This window comes from Barbatula barbatula (assembly GCF_947034865.1).
Source record: "Barbatula barbatula genome assembly, chromosome: 3".
In the NCBI taxonomy this organism is placed as follows: domain Eukaryota; kingdom Metazoa; phylum Chordata; class Actinopteri; order Cypriniformes; family Nemacheilidae; genus Barbatula; species Barbatula barbatula.
In genome coordinates this window covers 3078877-3098746 of record NC_136764.1, presented here as the reverse complement: position 1 = coordinate 3098746, position 19870 = coordinate 3078877, and the positions used below count along the sequence as shown (strand labels likewise).

General features: G+C 42.1%; 2 protein-coding genes across 2 annotated transcripts in view; one reads left to right on the top strand and one right to left on the bottom strand.

Moving 5' to 3' along the window:
- Positions 1-355: 355 nt before the first annotated feature.
- Positions 356-1884, bottom strand: LOC306892480 (E3 ubiquitin-protein ligase RNF212B-like; the record flags this gene model as incomplete). The annotated part of the gene is made up of 7 exons (XM_079453608.1): positions 356-384; positions 472-515; positions 615-643; positions 721-781; positions 865-956; positions 1624-1685; positions 1785-1884. The coding sequence occupies 7 exons, from the start codon at positions 1882-1884 to the stop codon at positions 356-358; spliced, it is 417 nt and encodes a 138-aa protein (XP_079309734.1).
- A 904-nt stretch (positions 1885-2788) lies between these two features.
- Positions 2789-19870, top strand: part of LOC306891684 (NLR family CARD domain-containing protein 3-like) — a 41770-nt gene continuing 24688 nt past the window's right edge. Inside the window, exons 1-8 of the mRNA XM_079452152.1 lie at positions 2789-2868; positions 3679-3709; positions 4275-4385; positions 4564-4615; positions 5428-5632; positions 5721-7488; positions 7761-7934; positions 10846-11019. Of these exons, the coding sequence (XP_079308278.1) occupies positions 3684-3709; positions 4275-4385; positions 4564-4615; positions 5428-5632; positions 5721-7488; positions 7761-7934; positions 10846-11019 (2510 nt within the window). The 5' untranslated portion in view covers positions 2789-2868; positions 3679-3683. The remainder of the gene's footprint in view (positions 2869-3678; positions 3710-4274; positions 4386-4563; positions 4616-5427; positions 5633-5720; positions 7489-7760; positions 7935-10845; positions 11020-19870) is intronic.

Below are 19870 nucleotides of genomic sequence, written 5' to 3'. Positions count from 1 at the left end.
GTTTTTGCAAGGTTTAGCTGCAGGTGATGATCCTTCATCCAAAGCGAGATGTCACTCAGGCATGCCGCGATGCGAGCAGCGACCGTCGGATCGTCCGGTTGAAATGTTTACTTAATAAACTTAATAAATGTTTACTTTATGATAGCAAGAAATGGGTTACAAAACCTTGACTTACTGACAGTCTGTTCATGCATTGAACTCATGCTCGACATAGAGATGAATGAACCTGTGGGAGTCTAAGACATAAATAAAATATCCAACACACGGAACGGCTCGGCACGATGGTGGAAAAGCGGTCAATGTTTGGGGGAGAGCAGGTCTACCAGTAAACATGGTTAAGATAATACAATACAATCTACCTGACAGCTCTAGAGCGTGGTGTGACTGTGGAAAGTAAAAACACAACACATAAAGTTTAGTCTTTTAGTTTAATAAGTGCAGTTTATTTCTCAAATTATGAAGCGTTAGTACCTGGTGATGTCACAGCCACTGGAAGAGTCATCCTTGGAGTACCTCTATATATGGAAAGACGTGAATTCTGTGAATACTTGTCATAACATACTGTAACAATATTATGGCCACACATATGATCATAGACAATAATCTGTGTTTACCCATTAATCTGAAACCTCCCAGGAGATGTCTGTGTGGGGCAAAACACATTAACATTAAAGAATGAGTCAAGAGCGAATACAACTAATGTAAACTGATATTTCTCACCCTCCTTTGAGAGAGAGGTTTCTTGAGCTCTTCATTCTCTCTTTTCGGCTCAGACACTTGCCTTTAATAAAACACAAATAGATCAAAATTAAAAGTTTTAAAGTATGACGGAAATATTTCATATATTCAACAACAAAAGAGCACCTGTAGAGCTGATCATTGACATCTTTAAGCCTTCGCTCCAGCTCTGCAGACTTGCTTCTATAGAAAGCTATGACACGTTCCTTCTGCCTTTTCTGAAAAACGGCAACCTGAAACACGTCTGAACTTTCAATAGGTAGAATTGTGTTTGCTTAGACATGAGAAACATGATGAAATATTTGATAAGCTCATTTTACTGAATGCAGACCTTCCACGTTTACTGTAAGAAACGACATTCAAATGTCACCAACAAGCGATTTGATTTAATCATTTGTGAATATAATGTATGTTATTATAAAACGGTCAGTTCTGGTCCTTCATTATGATTGGTTGAGCCGAGTTCCAAGCCGTAATAAAATACCCGAATTGTAACGGCAGACCCTAAATTTCACTTTATTTACTTTATTTTATGAAACATATGCTATGCAAATATGTCACACAGACGTCTGTAATATATTTATCATTGAGAATGGATGTTAAACTGATATCAAGCAGATGTTTTTACACAGCAGATGTTTTCCAGATCTTTAGCAGATGTACCTGTGCTAGCAGGATCCTTTCCACACCAGGTGAACTCTGTCCATACAGCACACATAAACTCAATGAACTCTCAATAATATCATATATGGCAGTGGCTTTATCTATAGAATGAGAGTCGTTGTCAATGAATGTGTTGTTGGTTCATTGTCTGCATTTAGCATCACAACTGGGGCTGATCATTGTTCTGCTGTAGACGCAGTTTCTGGGTTTAGTTTGACTCACCTGGTCAGATATTGTCAGGTAGTTACAGTCGGCCTGACACACTCTGCACTGACCACTAAACTCTGGAAGACAAAATGTTTGTTACCCGACTAAAAAAGGTCTTAAATAAAAGTGAAAATCACATTTAACTGTTATTATACCAAAGTAAATCCCGCACTCACTTGTATTCATGCAGTCATGACAGAATATATGACCACAGCTGGACACTACAAATGGTTTCCCTCTTCTCAGAAAACAGTTATTACAGTGAAACCAATCCATGTCTCTGCAGGACCAACAAAACTAATTCTCATATTTACCTCAGAAATGATTTCTTATATAATCATCGTGTAAAGGTGAATGTCGCGTGTTAACACGTAAGAATGTTTAAGTTGGTATATTTGTGTGAAGTGTTTAGCTGCAGTTCACAGAGTAACAGACCGAAACTGAAGCGAAACAAGTCCTGTCAGAACCGGCTCGACTCGAGTGACGTGTCGTTGAGTAAAGTCTCCAGTAGAGGTCGCCAACGCCTCACGTTTCGATTGCGTCATAGATTTACTTTACATACGCGGTTGTTTATAAAATGATTCATATTTCAACCATTTAAAGTCGCTCATTACTATAAAAATAGCTAAACATACGTCATCAAGACCACAAAAATAAGTGGAGTAAAAAATGTTGTAGTTAATCCATTTATGATTACATCATCTGGGGCCAGACACAAGACACAGAACGAAACAACAGAGGACGATCTTGTCATTCTAAGCGGTTTATGCGACCGGCACCAGATTAAACACCATCTTTGTTTTCTTAACTAAACTAAATATGTCTCACAAAAGTATTATTATAATAGCAGTAAAACTACCACTGTAGTTCAGAAGCCAATTGGCTGCAGCGAAAGGAAACACTACACACACTGCGAAATGCACAAATGTTTGTGTGTGTGTGATTGTGTGTGTGTGATTGTGTGTGTGTGTGTGTGTGTGTGATTGTGTGTGATTGTGTGTGTGTGTGTGTGTGTGTGATTGTGTGTGTGTGTGTGATTGTGTGTGTGTGTGTGTGTGTGTGTGTGTGTGTGTGTGTGTGTGAGTGTGTGTGTGTGTGTGTGTGTGTGTGTGTGTGTGTGTGTGTGTGTAACATTGTGTTTGAGCTCCTTCAAGGCTCCTCCTCCGTCATTACGGTCATCAGGTGAAAGTGAAACTGTTACAGAAGAAGACATTTTAAATTGAGAAGAATCATCATTGTTATTAAAGTTAAGAAAATACTGTGAGTATCACATTTATTCAGTAGATTCAATCGCCTGTTTTACTTTATTTACATCGCGTTTATTGTTGTGTGTTGTTTTTTGTATTGAACTATTGCTCCTGTGTGACATATCGCTCATTGCTCCCTGAATTCTTCATAAGTCGCTTTGGATAAAATCATCTGCTAAATGACTAAATGTAAATGTTATTCTTGTCATTAGGAAGCGTGTTTATAAACAGTCATATGTGACTTGTTTGCCGATTCTCTTGTGAAAATACTCGATATAATGTCTTAAGTGAAAGTGGAAAGATTCTTCCTGCACAATTTTTCTGGCAACAGTCCAGGGCGGATGACCACGAATCTCTTTAGGTTTCTATAATGAAGTCACAATCCAGTCCGTTATTTAAACTCTGTATTACTCCAGTAACTTAACAGAGGAAGACCTTTAGATTAAAATAGAGGTAAATTAAATGTGTGCAAATTAAAATGCTGAGTATTCTGAAAGTTAACATGCTTTTTAAATCGGTCATTATTACAGTGCCTACATTTGCTATGTTATGGTGTCAAAATATAAAGAACACTTAGAAAATAGTAATATAGCCGCCATAAATGGGGAAAACCTCTCATTGGGGACCAAGCCCATAGTATTGGGTTAAGCCCCCAATGTCTGCAACATCTGGCTCCGCCCCTTCAGTCCATGTTAGAAATGTAAAGCACAATAGGGCAGTTCAACAATAATATGAGACACTTCACTGTTTAAAAGATGAAATGTGCAGTTTAGCTGAGGATGACTGGTTTAAAGAAGTGTCTAACACAGTGTTTTTATTGCAGGAACAATGAGTCTCTCCAGAGAGTTTAAAAGGTGAGATGAGTAAAAGATTTTAATATACAAATTTTTCCTTTTTAACTGTAATTGCGAAACGTGTTACATGTGTTTGGTTTGTCTGATAGCTGTCAGAGTTTATACTTTAAACTACTTTGTGAGGATTTGCTTCATGCAAACTAATTCATTACAAATTAATATTAGTTTGTGTGGGGAGGGGTTTCTTTGGTTTTCTTTATTGTTTGTATTAATAAATTCTCTTTAGATAAGCAGGGTTCATATCTCACTATAGCACTGAATTACATTTTAATCTTACTGTATCACTTGCAGAGGGATTTTAAAAGGTTGGACTACAGACAGATTCAGTTTTCTTGCTGGGATGTACGAGATTTAGCTAAATTTATGCATAAAATATATTATTACATGTAAGCAATATAGTTGTCCTTACAAATATGTTCATTTATAATAGTTTATCTTAGCAGAAATTACTTTTTACTTTATTTTCTGAATATTTTTGTTCATATATCCTATATTTATTCTAATATACAAATGTATCACATTACTGATACATTGCATAAACTCATTATAATATATGTTGTTTTAGTTTGACTGGTGGAGAATCTCCTAAACCCAGCTGTGTGTCCATGAAGAGTGAAGCATCAATGGATCATCCACTTGACTTCAGTTCAGGAGACTGTGATGATCCAGATGTGAGGTGAGAACAGTCTGATGGTTTAGACGAGTAAATCACTTCATCAGTCTTTATTTTCTGATCTGAGTCTGTGCTGTTGATGTTACTGCAGATATTCACTGAACACTTTACTGACAGATACACACATTAATCCAAGTGTTCACTGTATGAAACACATATTTCATTTATTGTTACATTACAGAAACACAACAAATGTCTCATTCAAAGGGAAGCACATGGAGTCTGTTTTCCAGGTGAGTGGGTGTGTCAGTGTGTGTGTGTCAGTGTGTGTCTGTGTGTGTGCATTTGTCTGTGTGCGCTTGTGCGCGTTTGTCTGTGTATGTTTGTGTGTGTGTGCACGTCTGTCTGTGTGTGTGCGCGTTTGTCTGTGTATGTGTGCGCGTTTGTCTGTGTGTTTTCTTGTGTGTATGTGCGTTTGTCTGTGTGTGTTCGTGTGTGTGTTTGTCTGTCTGTGTGTGTTCGTGTGTGTGTGTTTGTCTGTGTGTAAAGTTGAGAAATGGATGCAAAGCAATTACTGTGTAACAACCGTTTATATATAAATATTTATTAGGGATTTTTGACAGTATTCTCTTTTAAAGAATGTGTCTATTTTAGTATTTGCTTTGATTAACAATCATTTATTTTACATTCATTTGATTTATTTTCAATATCATGTTTCATTCACGGTTTATTCAGAAATGTAGATGCTCTTCTTCAAATGATGCTTTAAAATGTTATTATTACTGATGATTCTGAAACATGTTTAGATGTTTAGTTTCAAACTGATTCATTGTAGTAAGAAGTCACGATCATATTGATTTGAAATAGATCTCAGTGTGTTATCAATGCTGATGTGTATTTGATGCTTTGAGAATCATTTGAAGGCAAAATATGAATTAAAGAAAATATCATTTTGTTTGTATAGTTTTGATGTGTGTTTATAGTGTTTAAATGTGTTATAGGTTTCATGAAATGAGGTTCAAGCAATGTTCACTAAAATGAGCATTAAATCTTTTTCTGCCCTCATAAGAAAACAAAATCATGTGTGTTTGAACAATGTTTTCAGGAGCTTGAGCACAAACTCATCTCTCTGATGAAGAAAGAGCTGAAGATCTTCAAGAGTCTATTGAGTCCAGATTACCCATCATGCTCTGAGAGAGAAGAGGAGGATGATGAAGATCAGATCAGAGTCAGAGAGATGTTTCTGAAGATCACACTGAACGTCCTGAGGAAGATGAAGCAGACAGACCTCGCTAACAAACTACAGATCAGTAAGAGATTTATGAATTTATTCCTGAGGATTATTTTTTTAATGTCATTTCCTGCATTTAACTTATTTTGTTTTCCTTTACACAACAGAATTGACCCCTTTATACACAAAGAAACACAAATCCAGACTAAAAGAGAAATTCCAGAGAATGAATGAAGGAATCTCAAGTCAAGGAAGCTCAACACTTGTGAATGAGATCTACACAGAGCTGTACATCACAGAGGGAGGGAGTGAAGACATCAATAATGAACATGAGGTGAGACAGATAGAGACGACATCCAGAAGATCAGAGACACAAGAAACACAAATCAAATGTAATGACATCTTTAAAGTCTCACCTGAACTAAACAAACCCATCAGAAGTGTGCTGACTAAAGGAGTCGCTGGAATTGGAAAAACAGTCTCTGTGCAGAAGTTCATTCTGGATTGGGCTGAAGAAAAAACAAATCAAGATCTTCACTTCATATTTCCACTTCCTTTCAGAGAACTGAATCTGATCAAACAGACAAATATCAGTCTGATGGATCTTCTTCATCAGTTCTTCACAGATACAACAGAACTGAGATCGACAGACTTTGATGATTATAAAGTTGTTTTTATCTTTGATGGTCTGGATGAGTGTCGTCTTCCTCTAGATTTCTCAAAGAATCTGAGTTTGTTTGATGTCAGAGAATCAGCGTCAGTGGATGTGCTGCTGACAAACCTCATCAAGGGGAATCTGCTTCCTTCTGCTCTGATCTGGATCACCTCTCGACCAGCAGCAGCCAATCAGATTCCTCCTGAGTGTGTTGATCTGATCACAGATGTACGAGGATTCAATGACTCTCAGAAGGACGAGTATTTCAGGAAGAGAATCAATGATGAGAGTCTGGCCAACAGAATCATCACACACATGAAATCATCCAGAAGTCTGTACATCATGTGTCACATCCCAGTCTTCTGCTGGATTTCAGCCACTGTTCTCCAGAGAATGTTGAGTGAAGCAGAGAGTCCAGCACAGATCCCCAAGACTCTCACTCACATGTTCACACACTTCCTGATGTTTCAGATCAAACTGAAGAGTCAGAAGTATGATGGGAAATGTGAGGTAGATCTTCAGCAGGCTAGAAAGAGTCTTGAGTCTCTGGGAAAACTGGCTTTTCAACAGCTGGAGAAAGGGAACCTGATCTTCTATGAGGAGGATCTGAGAGAGTGTGACATTGATGTCAGAGGAGCGTCAGTGTACTCAGGAGTTTGTACTCAGATCTTCAGAGAGGAGTTTGGACTGAACCTGGGGAAGGTGTTCAGCTTTGTGCATCTGAGCGTTCAGGAGTTTCTCGCTGCTTTATTCAAGTTTCTGTCATTTCTTCAGCAAACATCAGAAAACTTAAGCAGATTGAGATCAAACATGAGTGATTTACTGAAGAGTGAAGTGGACAAGGCCTTACAGAGTGAGAACGGACACCTGGATCTTTACCTCAGATTTCTTCTGGGTCTCTCACTGGAGTCCAGTCAGACAATCTTACGAGATCTGATGACACAGACAGGAAGAAGCTCTGACAGTACACAGGAAATAGTCGAGTACATTAAGATGAAGATCAGAGAGAATCTCTCTCCAGAGAAATCCATCAATCTGTTTCACTGTCTGAATGAACTCAATGATCATTCTCTAGTGCAGGAAGTACAAACATATGTGAACAGAAGAGATGAGTCTAGTCTTACTGGAGTCCGTCTCTCTCCTGCTCAGTGGTCGGCTCTGGTGTTTGTGTTACTGAACTCAGAAGAGAAGCTGGATGAGTTTAATCTGAGGAAATATGATCGATCAGATGAATGTCTTCTGAGGCTTCTGCCAGTGATCAAAGCATCCAGAACAGCTGAGTGAGTCATTTACCTGCAGTTTCACCTGAACATCTAACAGTCCACATTACTGTAGTTAATGTCCTACAGAGACACAATAAAACATGATGGAATTGTTCACTGCATCTATAGAGTGAGAGCTGCTCTCTTGTGGCTTTTTTCTGATTTTCATTCATTTGTTTTTTATTTATAATTGTCTGTCAGGGTTCAGTTCTTGCAGTGATTCTCATTGTTCAAACATTATCTCTTCATGTGTTTATATCTTCACTGTTATCTTGTTATTTCTCTTTCAGTCTGAGTGGCTGTAATCTGACAGAGGAAAGTTGTTCATCACTGGCGTCAGTTCTCAGATCAAACTCCTCAAGTCTGACAGAACTGAACCTGAGTCTCAATAAACTGAAGGATTCAGGAGTGAAGCTGCTCTCTGATGGACTGAAGAATACAAACTGTAAACTGAAGACACTAAAGTAAGAAAATCCTTAAAGCAATAAAGTTAAACATGTGTATGTATGTAACGGTCACCAACTGGAGTGCCCTTGAAAACCACCAGAGGGCACTCCACATCAAACTTATCATTCACTCACAAAACTACATCTCCCATAACGCACTTCCCGGACTCATCAACACTGATTACATTCATCTGTATCTCATCACCCTGTTAGCCTCACTCTATATATACCCTGTTCACTTATTCACACACTGTGAAGTCTTGTTTTGTTATCACTGCATTTCTGAGCGTTTCTGGTATTTGTCTTTTCCGTGTATTACTTTGTATCTTGATATTGACTACGATTCTCTGCTGCCTGCCCTGTCCTCTGCTTGTGACTGTTTACGATTCTGGATATCCCATACATACGTTACGCTGTCGATGATCTCTGCCTGTTTGACCATTCTGAGAATAAAGCTGCATTTGGATCTAACCTGCCTGTCCCGGAGCAGTTCATGACAGAAGACTTCGCCACCCAAGATCCAGCAGCAACACACACCATAGACCCTGTCATCCGTCTCTTCCGCCTCAGCCAAGGTAACCGCCCGATAGAGGAATATGTTACGGAGTTTTGTGAGCTCTGCCATGGGGTGGACGAGAAGGACGAGGTATTAAAGGACATGTTCCGTTATGGGCTTGAGGAAATGTTGGAGTATCTTTTGCCTGACAACACTCCTCAATGGACTTTAGGTCAATATATTGACCTTGCCCTCCTGATAAGCGGCTCGCCCTTTACTGTGGGAGAGGCAGAGGACAGGGTTGAAACCCCAAATAATGTTTTTGGGGGGGGGCAACAGTGTCAAGCGCAGTTGGCAGCAGAGCCACTGCACGAGATGGCCGCCAGCCCAGAGCCACTGCACGAGACGGCTGCCAGCCCAGAGACACTGCACGAGACGGCTGCCAGCCCAGAGACACTGCACGAGACGGCCGAATCCACGCCTGTGTCTCCGGACAAGACGGCCGAATCCACGCCTGTGTCTCCGGACAAGACGGACGAATCCACGCCTGTGTCTCCGGACAAGACGGCCGAATCCACGCCTGTGTCTCCGGACAAGACGGCCGAATCCACGCCTGTGTCTCCGGACAAGATGGCCGAATCCACGCCTGTGTCTCCGGACAAGACGGCCGAATCCACGCCTGTGTCTCCGGACAAGACGGCCGAATCCACGCCTGTGTCTCCGGACAAGACGGCCGAATCCACGCCTGTGTCTCCGGACAAGACGGCCGAATCCACGCCTGTGTCTCCGGACAAGACGGCCGAATCCACGCCTGTGTCTCCGGACAAGACGGCCGAATCCACGCCTGTGTCTCCGGACAAGACGGCCGAATCCACGCCTGTGTCTCCGGACAAGACGGCCGAATCCACGCCTGTGTCTCCGGACAAGACGGCCGAATCCAAGCCTGTGTCTCCGGACAAGACGGCCGAATCCACGCCTGTGTCTCCGGACAAGACGGCCGAATCCACGCCTGTGTCTCCGGACAAGACGGCCGAATCCACGCCTGTGTCTCCGGACAAGACGGCCGAATCCACGCCTGTGTCTCCGGACAAGACGGCCGAATCCAAGCCTGTGTCTCCGGACAAGACGGCCGAATCCACGCCTGTGTCTCCGGACAAGACGGCCGAATCCACGCCTGTGTCTCCGGACAAGACGGCCGTATCCACGCCTGTGTCTCCGGACAAGACGGCCGAATCCACGCCTGTGTCTCCGGACAAGACGGCCGAATCCACGCCGGTTCCTGAACCATCGGATCCGCGCTATACCCCTGAACCGACAGGTCTGCCTGGTCACCTTGAGGGGACGGCTCCGCCCCGGCCGCCTGCACAGCCTGCTCCGCCCCGGCCGCCTGCTCAGCCTGCTCCGCCCTGGTGGGCTTCGGTCTCATATGCTCGATTGTGGTGGTCTTCTGCTCCGCCCTGGTGGGTCCCAGATCCGCCCTGGTTGCCTGCTCCACCGCAGGCTCCAGGTTCTCTTCCACTCCACGGTCCTGGCCCTCCGGTCCGCCTCCGCTCCTCCTCCCTCCTGGACAGTGTTAGGAGCGTCTGGAATCCGCTCCTTAAAGGGGGGGCTATGTAATGGTCACCAACTGGACGGCCCTTGAAAACCACCAGAGGGCACTCCACATCAAACTTATCATTCACTCACAAAACTACATCTCCCATAACGCACTTCCCGGACTCATCAACACTGATTACATTCATCTGTATCTCATCACCCTGTTAGCCTCACTCTATATATACCCTGTTCACTTATTCACACACTGTGAAGTCTTGTTTTGTTATCACTGCATTTCTGAGCGTTTCTGGTATTTGTCTTTTCCGTGTATTACTTTGTATCTTGATATTGACTACGATTCTCTGCTGCCTGCCCTGACCTCTGCTTGTGACTGTTTACGATTCTGGATATCCCATACATACGTTACGCTGTCGATGATCTCTGCCTGTTTGACCATTCTGAGAATAAAGCTGCATTTGGATCTAACCTGCCTGTCCCGGAGCAGTTCATGACAATGTATTATGTAAATGGAGGTCTTCATAAATTTATCAGAATCATCTTTATATGTAAGAGACTCAACAGTGACTGTCAGTCAATGACTCTGTTGATTCAGATTCATACAGAATACTCACCAAACTGAGATCTTTTTAACTAACTTTAATATATTAAACTATTCATGATATTATTGTAAACTGACAGTGATTTACAATAAATTAATTTATTATGTGTATCTTGTAAAAAGGGACATAAATTGATAAATTTGATTAAATTTAATTGAATAATATATTAAATTATTAAAATATATTAAATAAGGTATAATTAACTACATACATTTTTTTTATCCATTATTGTCTAAATGTTATTGTCATTATCTCATTTATTTTCTTCTCTCTTCAGTCTGTGTAGCTGCAGTATTGGATCTGAAGGTTTTGTTGCTCTGACTTCAGCTCTGAGATCAAACCCCTCACATCTGACACAACTGGATCTGAGCAGTAATAATCCAGAAGATTCAGGAGTGAAGCTGCTCTCTGATCTACTGAAGGATCCACACTGTAAACTACAGACACTACTGTGAGTTACTGATCAAATTATCATTTAGTTATAAACTCACTTTTTTTAATAATCTCAAGTGACTGTTGAGTATTTTAGCTGTTTGTGTTTTGCTGTTTCACTCTTGTTCTTGTGTAAATTTGATGTAATTGACAGTGGCGGCCTTTCAACAAAACCTTGGTTATGGCAAAATTTCCTCCGGCCAAACAACAGCGATATTCCAAAGTAACGTCACCATAAATGATACCACATCATATCTAAACAAATCCTTCAAAAAAATCGAAAACACTGAATGAATGCATGAACATGCACAGAGACTTACAGATAACAAACACAAACCCTCATATCCATTAAAATGTGTTTTTTAAAGCTCTAACTCTGCAGCAAAAGTGCGACTCCAACAAATATCTACTAAAGCATCTGTCATTTATACTGTGTGTGACAATCGCTTCAAACCCACAGACAGATGTTTCATAACAACCACAAACGACCACGTTCATCAGGTACGAGTCTAAAATAAACACCAAACATTAAATGAAATGAACAGCAAACATTATTAAATATAAAACATGTCTCAACTTGTCACAGTGCAGTTTATTGTTATTAAGCAGCGGCGAGGTTGAAGCTAAATCTGTGACATCCAGATAATCCAAAAAGATTCACCGGAACATCTAACATACAAGAAATACACAGCAGTCTAAAATATGAAGATGATCTTTAATGGGCATCATTATAAACACTTTGTTTGCTGTCTGCACTTGGGTTCTCTGTCCTTGTTCCCTCAACACGTTCCTGACACCTTGATGCTTCATACGATATCCTGAAAAAGTGGTGCCTGCAGAATGATATAGTTTCTATAAATAACTGGAAGAGTTTTGAGGGCAGACCTGACCTGTTGAAAAGTGATGGTCTCCACCCCTCCTGGGCTGGAGCTTTTCTACTGTCTAGAAATATGGCACATAGTCTTAATGCTAAAACTTGACTCACCGGGGCCCAGGTCAGGGAGCAGACAGAATGGCTTAACCAACGGTCTGCTTGCCGTCTCACGTTGCATAACACACTAAATACACAACATGCGATAATACTTTCTCCCAAACATCATAAAATAGAGACTGTGTCTGTCCCCCGGATTAGCAAACATAAAATAATGCGTAAACCTCTCAAAGGTAATTTAATTTACGTTAAACTAACTAAACATGAACATAATACAGATAATCAACTGTTTCGACTCGGATTGCTAAATATTAGATCTCTCTCTAATAAAGCACTTTTTATTAACGATATGATAACAGATCATAAAATAGACATGCTCTGTCTGACAGAAACATGGCTAAAGCCAGATGATTATTGTGGTGAGGAAGGCGGGACGAGAGCCTTGACGCGGGGCCGGTGGCGTGAGTGATAAGTGGAAGCAGCTGTGCGCGCAACGGTCCCGCATCTTATCACGGAGGAGATTGGGAGCTTAAAAGGATGTTCGGCAGGACTGTTGACGAGAGAGGACCGGGCCCGAAACTGTGTTTAGTTTGTGTATGTTTTATGGCCGGCAGTCTACCGTGAGGTGGCTGTCGGTCAGTTACGTCAGTGTTTATTGTTTATTTAATTAAAGTTTTTATTGTTCAAATGTTCGCCGGTTCCCGCCTCCTTCCTTCCCTTCTTACGAACTTTATTACACTGGTGCCGAAACCCGGGAGGAAGGAGGGACATGCTGTCAGAGAGCCCTCGCTGCCGAGGGTGATCGCGGTGCTGAGGAGTTCGGGCAGCGCGGACGGGGGAAGTCCGCGAGTGGCTGCCCGAGGCGGTGGTGCTGGATCAAGAAGTCGGATGGGACGAGGACCTCGCTGCCGTGCTCCTGGGTCGAGGTGGGGTGGCTGCCGTCCAGGAGGGAGCCAAGGCCCGTTCGCCGTGTGCCGAGCCTGCTGCCAGCCGCCATGATGGGGAGGAGCAGGGAACGGAGGACCAGCTGCCCTCAGCTGGAGGGCCATCGCCGGCTGCCAGGGGGCGGAGGAGGATCGAGCCGTCCACCGAGCGTCCAGTACCATCGCATGGCACCGCGAGGAAGAGTTTCTCGGCTGGCTTGAGGACCGAGCGACAGCTTGTCAGGGAACCGGACAATTTTTTTTTCTTTTCCTCTCTCCCCTCTCTCGTCCCTGTCGCTCCGGGGGCTCCCGTCTCCATTCTTTCGTCTCGCCGGTGCACACCCCCAGGCGCCGCGGACTCCGCGGGCTCCCCGGGGGGGGAGTAGGTACAGTCTCGGTGGTGCCCCCCGGCCTGTAAGGGGTGATGGGGGTATGTGGTGAGGAAGGCGGGACGAGAGCCGTGACGCGGGGCCGGTGGCGTGAGTGATAAGTGGAAGCAGCTGTGCGCGCACCGGTCCCGCATCTTATCACGGAGGAGATTGGGAGCTTAAAAGGATGTTCGGCGGGACTGTTGACGAGAGAGGACCGGGCCCGAAACTGTGTTTAGTTTGTGTATGTTTTATGGCCGGCAGTCTACCGTGAGGTGGCTGTCGGTCAGTTACGTCAGTGTTTATTGTTTATTTAATTAAAGTTTTAAAGTTTGAATGTTCGCCGGTTCCCGCCTCCTTCCTTCCCTTCTTACGAACTTTATTACAATTATATTGCGTTAAATGAGTCTATCCCCCAAGATTATATTATACACACGAGCCTCGCCTAAAAGGCAGAGGGGGAGGTGTTGCTGCACTTTACCGTAACTCTTTTAGCATTTCTCAGAAGTCTAATCCTAAATACAATTCTTTTGAAGTCATGGTACTTGATGCATCAATACCTAATACACAAAACATCTTTAAAATTTATTCTGGCTATTGTATATAGGCCTCCAGGGCACCACACAGATTTTATTAAAGAATTTGGTGGGTTCTTATCAGAACTAGTACTGGCTGCAGACAGAGTCCTTGTTGTTGGTGACTTTAACATTCATGTAGATAATGATACAGATGCTTTAGGAATGGCTTTTAAAGACACTCTTAACTCCATGAGCGTTAGTCAACATGTGTCAGGACCTACTCACCTTCGTAATCATACTTTAGATTTAATATTGTCTTACGGTATAAACGTGGGCGACGTAAAAATCCTTCAGCAGAGCGAAGACATCTCAGATCATTATCTGGTATCATGCTTGCTTCAATACCCAATGGTGGCAAATCAAACTCCAAGTTACAAATATTGTAGAACAATAACTTCGACTACAAAAGGTGCGTTTCTTGATAATTTGCCTGAATTGTCTCAAATCTCTAGCATGAGTAATAACGTTGAAGATCTTGACTTTACCATTGAAAATATTAATGCCACCTTCTCGGAAACGCTAGACATAGTTGCTCCCTTGCGCTTAAAGAAGATTAAAAATGACAGACCGACACCGTGGAATAATGAACTCACTCAGGCTCTAAAGAAAGCGGCACGAAAAATGGAGCGCAACTTTAAGAAAACTAAATTAGAGGTATTTCGTACTGCCTGGAAGGATAGTATTAAAGAATACAGGAAAGCCCTAAAAACGTCGAGATCTGCCTACCTTTCATCACTAATAGAAGAAAACCAGCATAACCCTAGGTTTTTATTTACATTTACATTTAGTCATTTAGCAGACGCTTTTATCCAAAGCGACTTACAGATGAGGAAACATTGGAAGCAATTATAACAACATAGGCAACGAAAATACATAAGTGCATCAAACTAGTCCATTAAAGCCTAGCACAGTATAAAAGCTAAGAATAGTGAGGTTAGTAATTTTTTTTTTTTTATAAAGAAGGAAAGGGAAGAGAACTAGGAAAAACTCAATCAGCGACGTGTTGACGGAAGAGATGCGTTTTTAGGCGTTTTTTAAAGATGGCAACCGAGTCTGCTGATCTTGTAGCAGCAGGTAGATCATTCCACCAATGTGGAACAGATCCAGTGAAGGTACGGGAGAGTGACTTTTTTCCTTTTTGGGATGGTACCACTAGTCGTTGTTCCTTTGCAGACCGCAGTGATCTGGCAGGAACATATATCTGCATTAGCGAGTGGAGATACGATGGTGCAGATCCGGTGTTGGTCTTGCAGGCCAGGAGCAAAGCCTTGAACTTTATGCGGGCGGCAACAGGGAGCCAGTGTAACCTGATGAAGAGCGGAGTTACATGCGCTCTCTTCGGTTCATTGAAGACCACTCTTGCCGCCGCATTCTGGATCATCTGGAGAGGTTTGATTGTGCAAGCAGGAAGTCCAGCCAGAAGCGCATTGCAATAATCCAGTTTGGACAGGACAAGAGCCTGGACTAGGACTTGCGTAGAGTGCTCCGATAGGAAAGGTCTAATTTTCCTAATGTTGTAGAGGATGAATCTACAGGACCGGGTGGTGCTGGCAACATGACTTGTGAGGTTAAGCCGATCATCGATTACCACAAGTAGAGTTGTGTGTCGTCCGCATAGCAGTGATAGGAGAAGCCATGCTTCTGAATGACCGAGCCGAGCCGAGGTCATTCATTTTATTTGATACAGTGGCTAAATTAACCAAAACTAAATCGCCAGCGACTTCTGATTCTGTATACCAGCATAGCAGTGATGATTTTATGAACTATTTCACAAATAAAATCCAAGATATTAGAGAAAAAATTATAACTATGCAACCAGAAGTGAATCCCGCTGAACAAACGACTAACTACAGCGCCTCTAAGGAGAAATTACGTTTATTTTCTACTATAGATCACGATGAACTCTCTAAAATCATTAGATCATCTAAATCAACTTCATGCATGTTAGACCCTATACCAGGGGTATTCAACAAAATTTAAAAAAGGTCCAGTTAGAGAAAATGTTTTGAAGCAAAGGTCCAGAAGATCATAATGTCTAACAATTTAGTGGTATATATATTTAAGTAGCCTAGTAGTTCTGAATGTAATCAATAACTGGCCGTCTAATCAAATTAATTCAGTACAATTCAAAAACTTGTTGACAATATTTATTATCACGTAACATAGAACAGAACAACATATATGTATGACTGTAGATATGTACAATGTGCTCTCATTAATTAACTAAATAAAACTAGGGCTGCATGTCAAAATAAGAGAAAATAAATCAAATTCAAAAAAAGTGCTTAACTTCAGAAAAATAATATAAAGGGAGGAAAAGTTTGAATTTCCCCTTTTCTGTTTCACATCTTGACTCAACAGTCTCAACCAATTTTACAAATAATAAATCTCAACAGATCTTAACAATTGAACAGTTTTAGAGTATCACTTTCTTCCCCTCATATCCCACTCCACCATGTTTTTGCTCAGTGAGAGAATTGAGCTTTAGCCTGTCTTGCCAGAATTTTAAACCTGGGCTTGAATGGAGTCAGGGCCATTCTCATACACATGTGAAGGTGCTCATTGGTGAGCCTGGAACGATATTTAGTTTTAATTATGTTCATTGTGGAGAAAGCTGCCTCGCAGTTGTATGTAGAGCCAAACATGGTCAAGATGTATAGGGCTACTTTCCTCAGACCCGGGAAAGCAGTCTCAGGGACCATTTGGAGCCAGAAAGTGGAAGGGTCAGTTCTTACAAACTGCTCTTTCAGGGCCACATCTGCTTGGAGATCAACCAACTGCATCTGGAGAGACCCAGCATTTACCCATTTAAAGTGCTGTGTGACTTCCTTTGAGAACCCCCTGACATCTGTGATCAGAAATGGGTTCTGAATGAACATGGTGAGCTGCTCTCCAAAGCTGAAGCTGTCAAAACGGTTGCTGAAGTTTACAATCAGCTTATCAATAAAATCAACAAAAGAAGACAAATCTCTCTGTCCCTGAACCTGTTCCTGCACTGCTGGGAAGTGTACACAGTCTCCCTGCAGGTCTTCCTTGAACACTTCAAGTTTCCTCTGAAAGGAGCGAACAGCTGTCATCAGTTCACAAATTGAATTGTCCTTGCCCTGTAGCCTCAAATTCAGTTCATTCAGATGTGACGTGATGTCAACCAAAAAGGCCACATTATCCATCCATTTCTCATTTTCTAAAAAGAGAGAAAACTGTGTTGCCTTCTGACTGCTTAGCTCTGCCAAAAAAGATGCTAATTCCCTCCTGATGGACCAAAAGCGCTCTAGCACCCTGCCTTTGCTGAGCCATCTCACATTGTTGTGCAGCAAAAGATCATCAGCATTGGCATCAACTTCTCTGAGGAATTCCCTAAGCATGCGATGCTGGTAGGAAGAGGATGCCCTGAGAAAATTTATCATTTTCATCATTGTATTCATCACCTCAGCATGCTCATCTGACAGGGAGGCACAGAGGACAGATTGATGAATGATGCAATGGTAAGATAACAGCTCAGGATTGTCCTTTTTCTTTCCCTATCATAGAAGGGGCTCCATCTGTGGTTATTGAAACCACTTGTTTTGGCTCTATTCCTCTTTTTGTTAACATCTCCTTAATGGCCAGGTAGATATCCTCTCCCCTTGTACTGGTCTGAAGGGGAGTGACACCTAACATGTCTTCACAGAATGTTTTCTGGGCTGTGTTGAAAAACCTGGCAAACACTAACAGCTGAGCATTGTCACATATGTCAGTGGACTCATCCACAGCTAAGCCTACACATGGTGCCTTATGCATGGCTTCATCTAGCTGGGTTAGCACATCCTGAGTTAATATTTCACTTTTCTTTGTGGCAGATGATGCTGACATGGGAATTTGCTTTATTTTATCACAAAGCTCATTTTTTTGTTTTCCCTCAAGTAGTGTTTCAGCTACAGCACTCATGCATTCTTTGACAACCCCTCCATCTGTAAATGGCTTTTTGTGTTTACCCAAAATCCAAGAAACTCTGAGGGAACACTCAAGAGCACGTTGTTGGGCAGTGAATGTGTTGCTCAGGATCCTGGTGGACTGGTCATATTGGGCTCTGAGACTACTTACTTTCTGTGATCTCAATTCAGATTTGAGTGGGTACGTTTGTTCAAAACCTTTATGTTTTGTCTCATAATGGCGTTTCACATTGCCACTTTTAATAAGTGCCACGGTTTCTGCACATATGAGACACACTGGTTTAGTGCTCCCATTGGGAAGTATGAACAGAAATGAGTCTGTCCATTCTGGATTAAATGCTCTGTTTTCATTGTCCACTTTTCTTTTTTTGGAGAGTGCCATTTGTTCCTTATTTTCTCTAACTGTTACCCTTTTTCTGCCTCACTCGTCTGTTTCGCTCCCTTTCTCCGTCTCACTCGTATTTTCGTCAACTTTCTCCGTCTCACTCGTCTGTATCTCTCCCTTTCTCCGTCTCACTCGCCTGTATCTCTCCCTTTCTCCGTCTCACTCGTCTGTATCTCTCCCTTTCTCCGTCTCACTCGTCTGTATCTCTCCCTTTCTCCGTCTCACTCGTCTGTATCTCTCCCTTTCGCCGTCTCACTCGTATTTTCCTCAGCTTTCTCCGGCACACTCGTCTGTATCTCTCCCTTTCTCCATCTCATTCGTCTGTTTTCGCTCCCTTTGTTTTCTACATGTATCGCTATCTTTTTAATCCGACTTTCTTTTCCTTGGTAACTTGCCTCTAAAACTCTCATCTGTCTGCACTGTAGAGTCCCAATGTTTACGGCCAGGAATGCAAAAACTTCATTGGCTGAGTGGTATCACGTGGGATCGCTTAACTCACATGCAATTGGTCGGTGAGTTTCCTCATTCACAAAAGGAGTACCGTAAAGACTACAAAAGCTGTGCATATTAAAATAGAAGCGCCCCGTCAGGTTTTAATTCATAATCTTTTGTTTTGGTCCGGTTCCGTATGGGACGGCTTCTAGGTCCGGATCCGGATCGCGGTCCGCCTGTTAGTGACCTATGCCCTATACCTACAAATCTACTGAAAGAGATGCTCCCAGAAATTATAGATCCTCTATTTAGCATTATTAACTCATCTCTGACATTAGGACATATGCCTAAAGCATATAAGGTGGCTGTTATAAGGCCCCTTGTCAAAAAACCCCATCTGGACCCTGGAGAACTAGTTAACTACAGACCTATTTCGAATCTACCTTTTTTATCTAAAGTTCTGGAAAAAGTAGTCTCAATTCAAATATGCTCCTTCCTCCAATGGAATGAGATTAATGAAGATTTCCAGTCTGGATTTAGAGCACATCACAGTACAGAGACTGTTCTGATTAGAGTTACAAATGATCTGCTTATGGCGTCCGACCGAGGTTGTATCTCCTTATTGGTGCTGCTAGATCTTACTGCTGCATTCGACACCATTGACCACAGCATGCTCCTACATAGACTCGAAAATGATGTCGGTATTAAGGAAATAGCTTTGAAATGGCTTAGATCTTATTTGTGCGACCGTTTTCAATATGTAGCAATATACAATGAGGTATCACGTAAATCGAAAGTCCAGTACGGTGTACCACAGGGCCCAGTCTTAGGGCCTATGCTCTTCGCATTATACATGCTACCTCTAGGAGATATAAAGCGACACGGAGTAAGCTTTCACTGTTATGCTGATGATACGCAACTTTATATTTCCTCGAAGCCTCATGAAACACAGCAATTCCATCGAATAGTGGAATGCATAGTCGATATAAAAAAGTGGATGAGTAGCAATTTTTTATTACTGAACTCGGACAAAACTGAAGTGTTACTTATCGGACCGAAAACCGCCCTACGTAACAATCAAGAACACTGCTTAACTATTGATGGATCTTCCATAAAACCCTCATCTTCAGCTAAGAATCTTGGCTTTATATTCGATAGTACTCTGTCATTTGAGAACCAGGTCGCCAACACCTGTAAAATTGCGTTTTTCCATCTTAAAAATATATCTAAACTACGTCATATGCTGTCACCATCAGATGCAGAGATGCTTATACATGCCTTTATGACATCAAGACTAGATTACTGTAATGCACTATTAGGT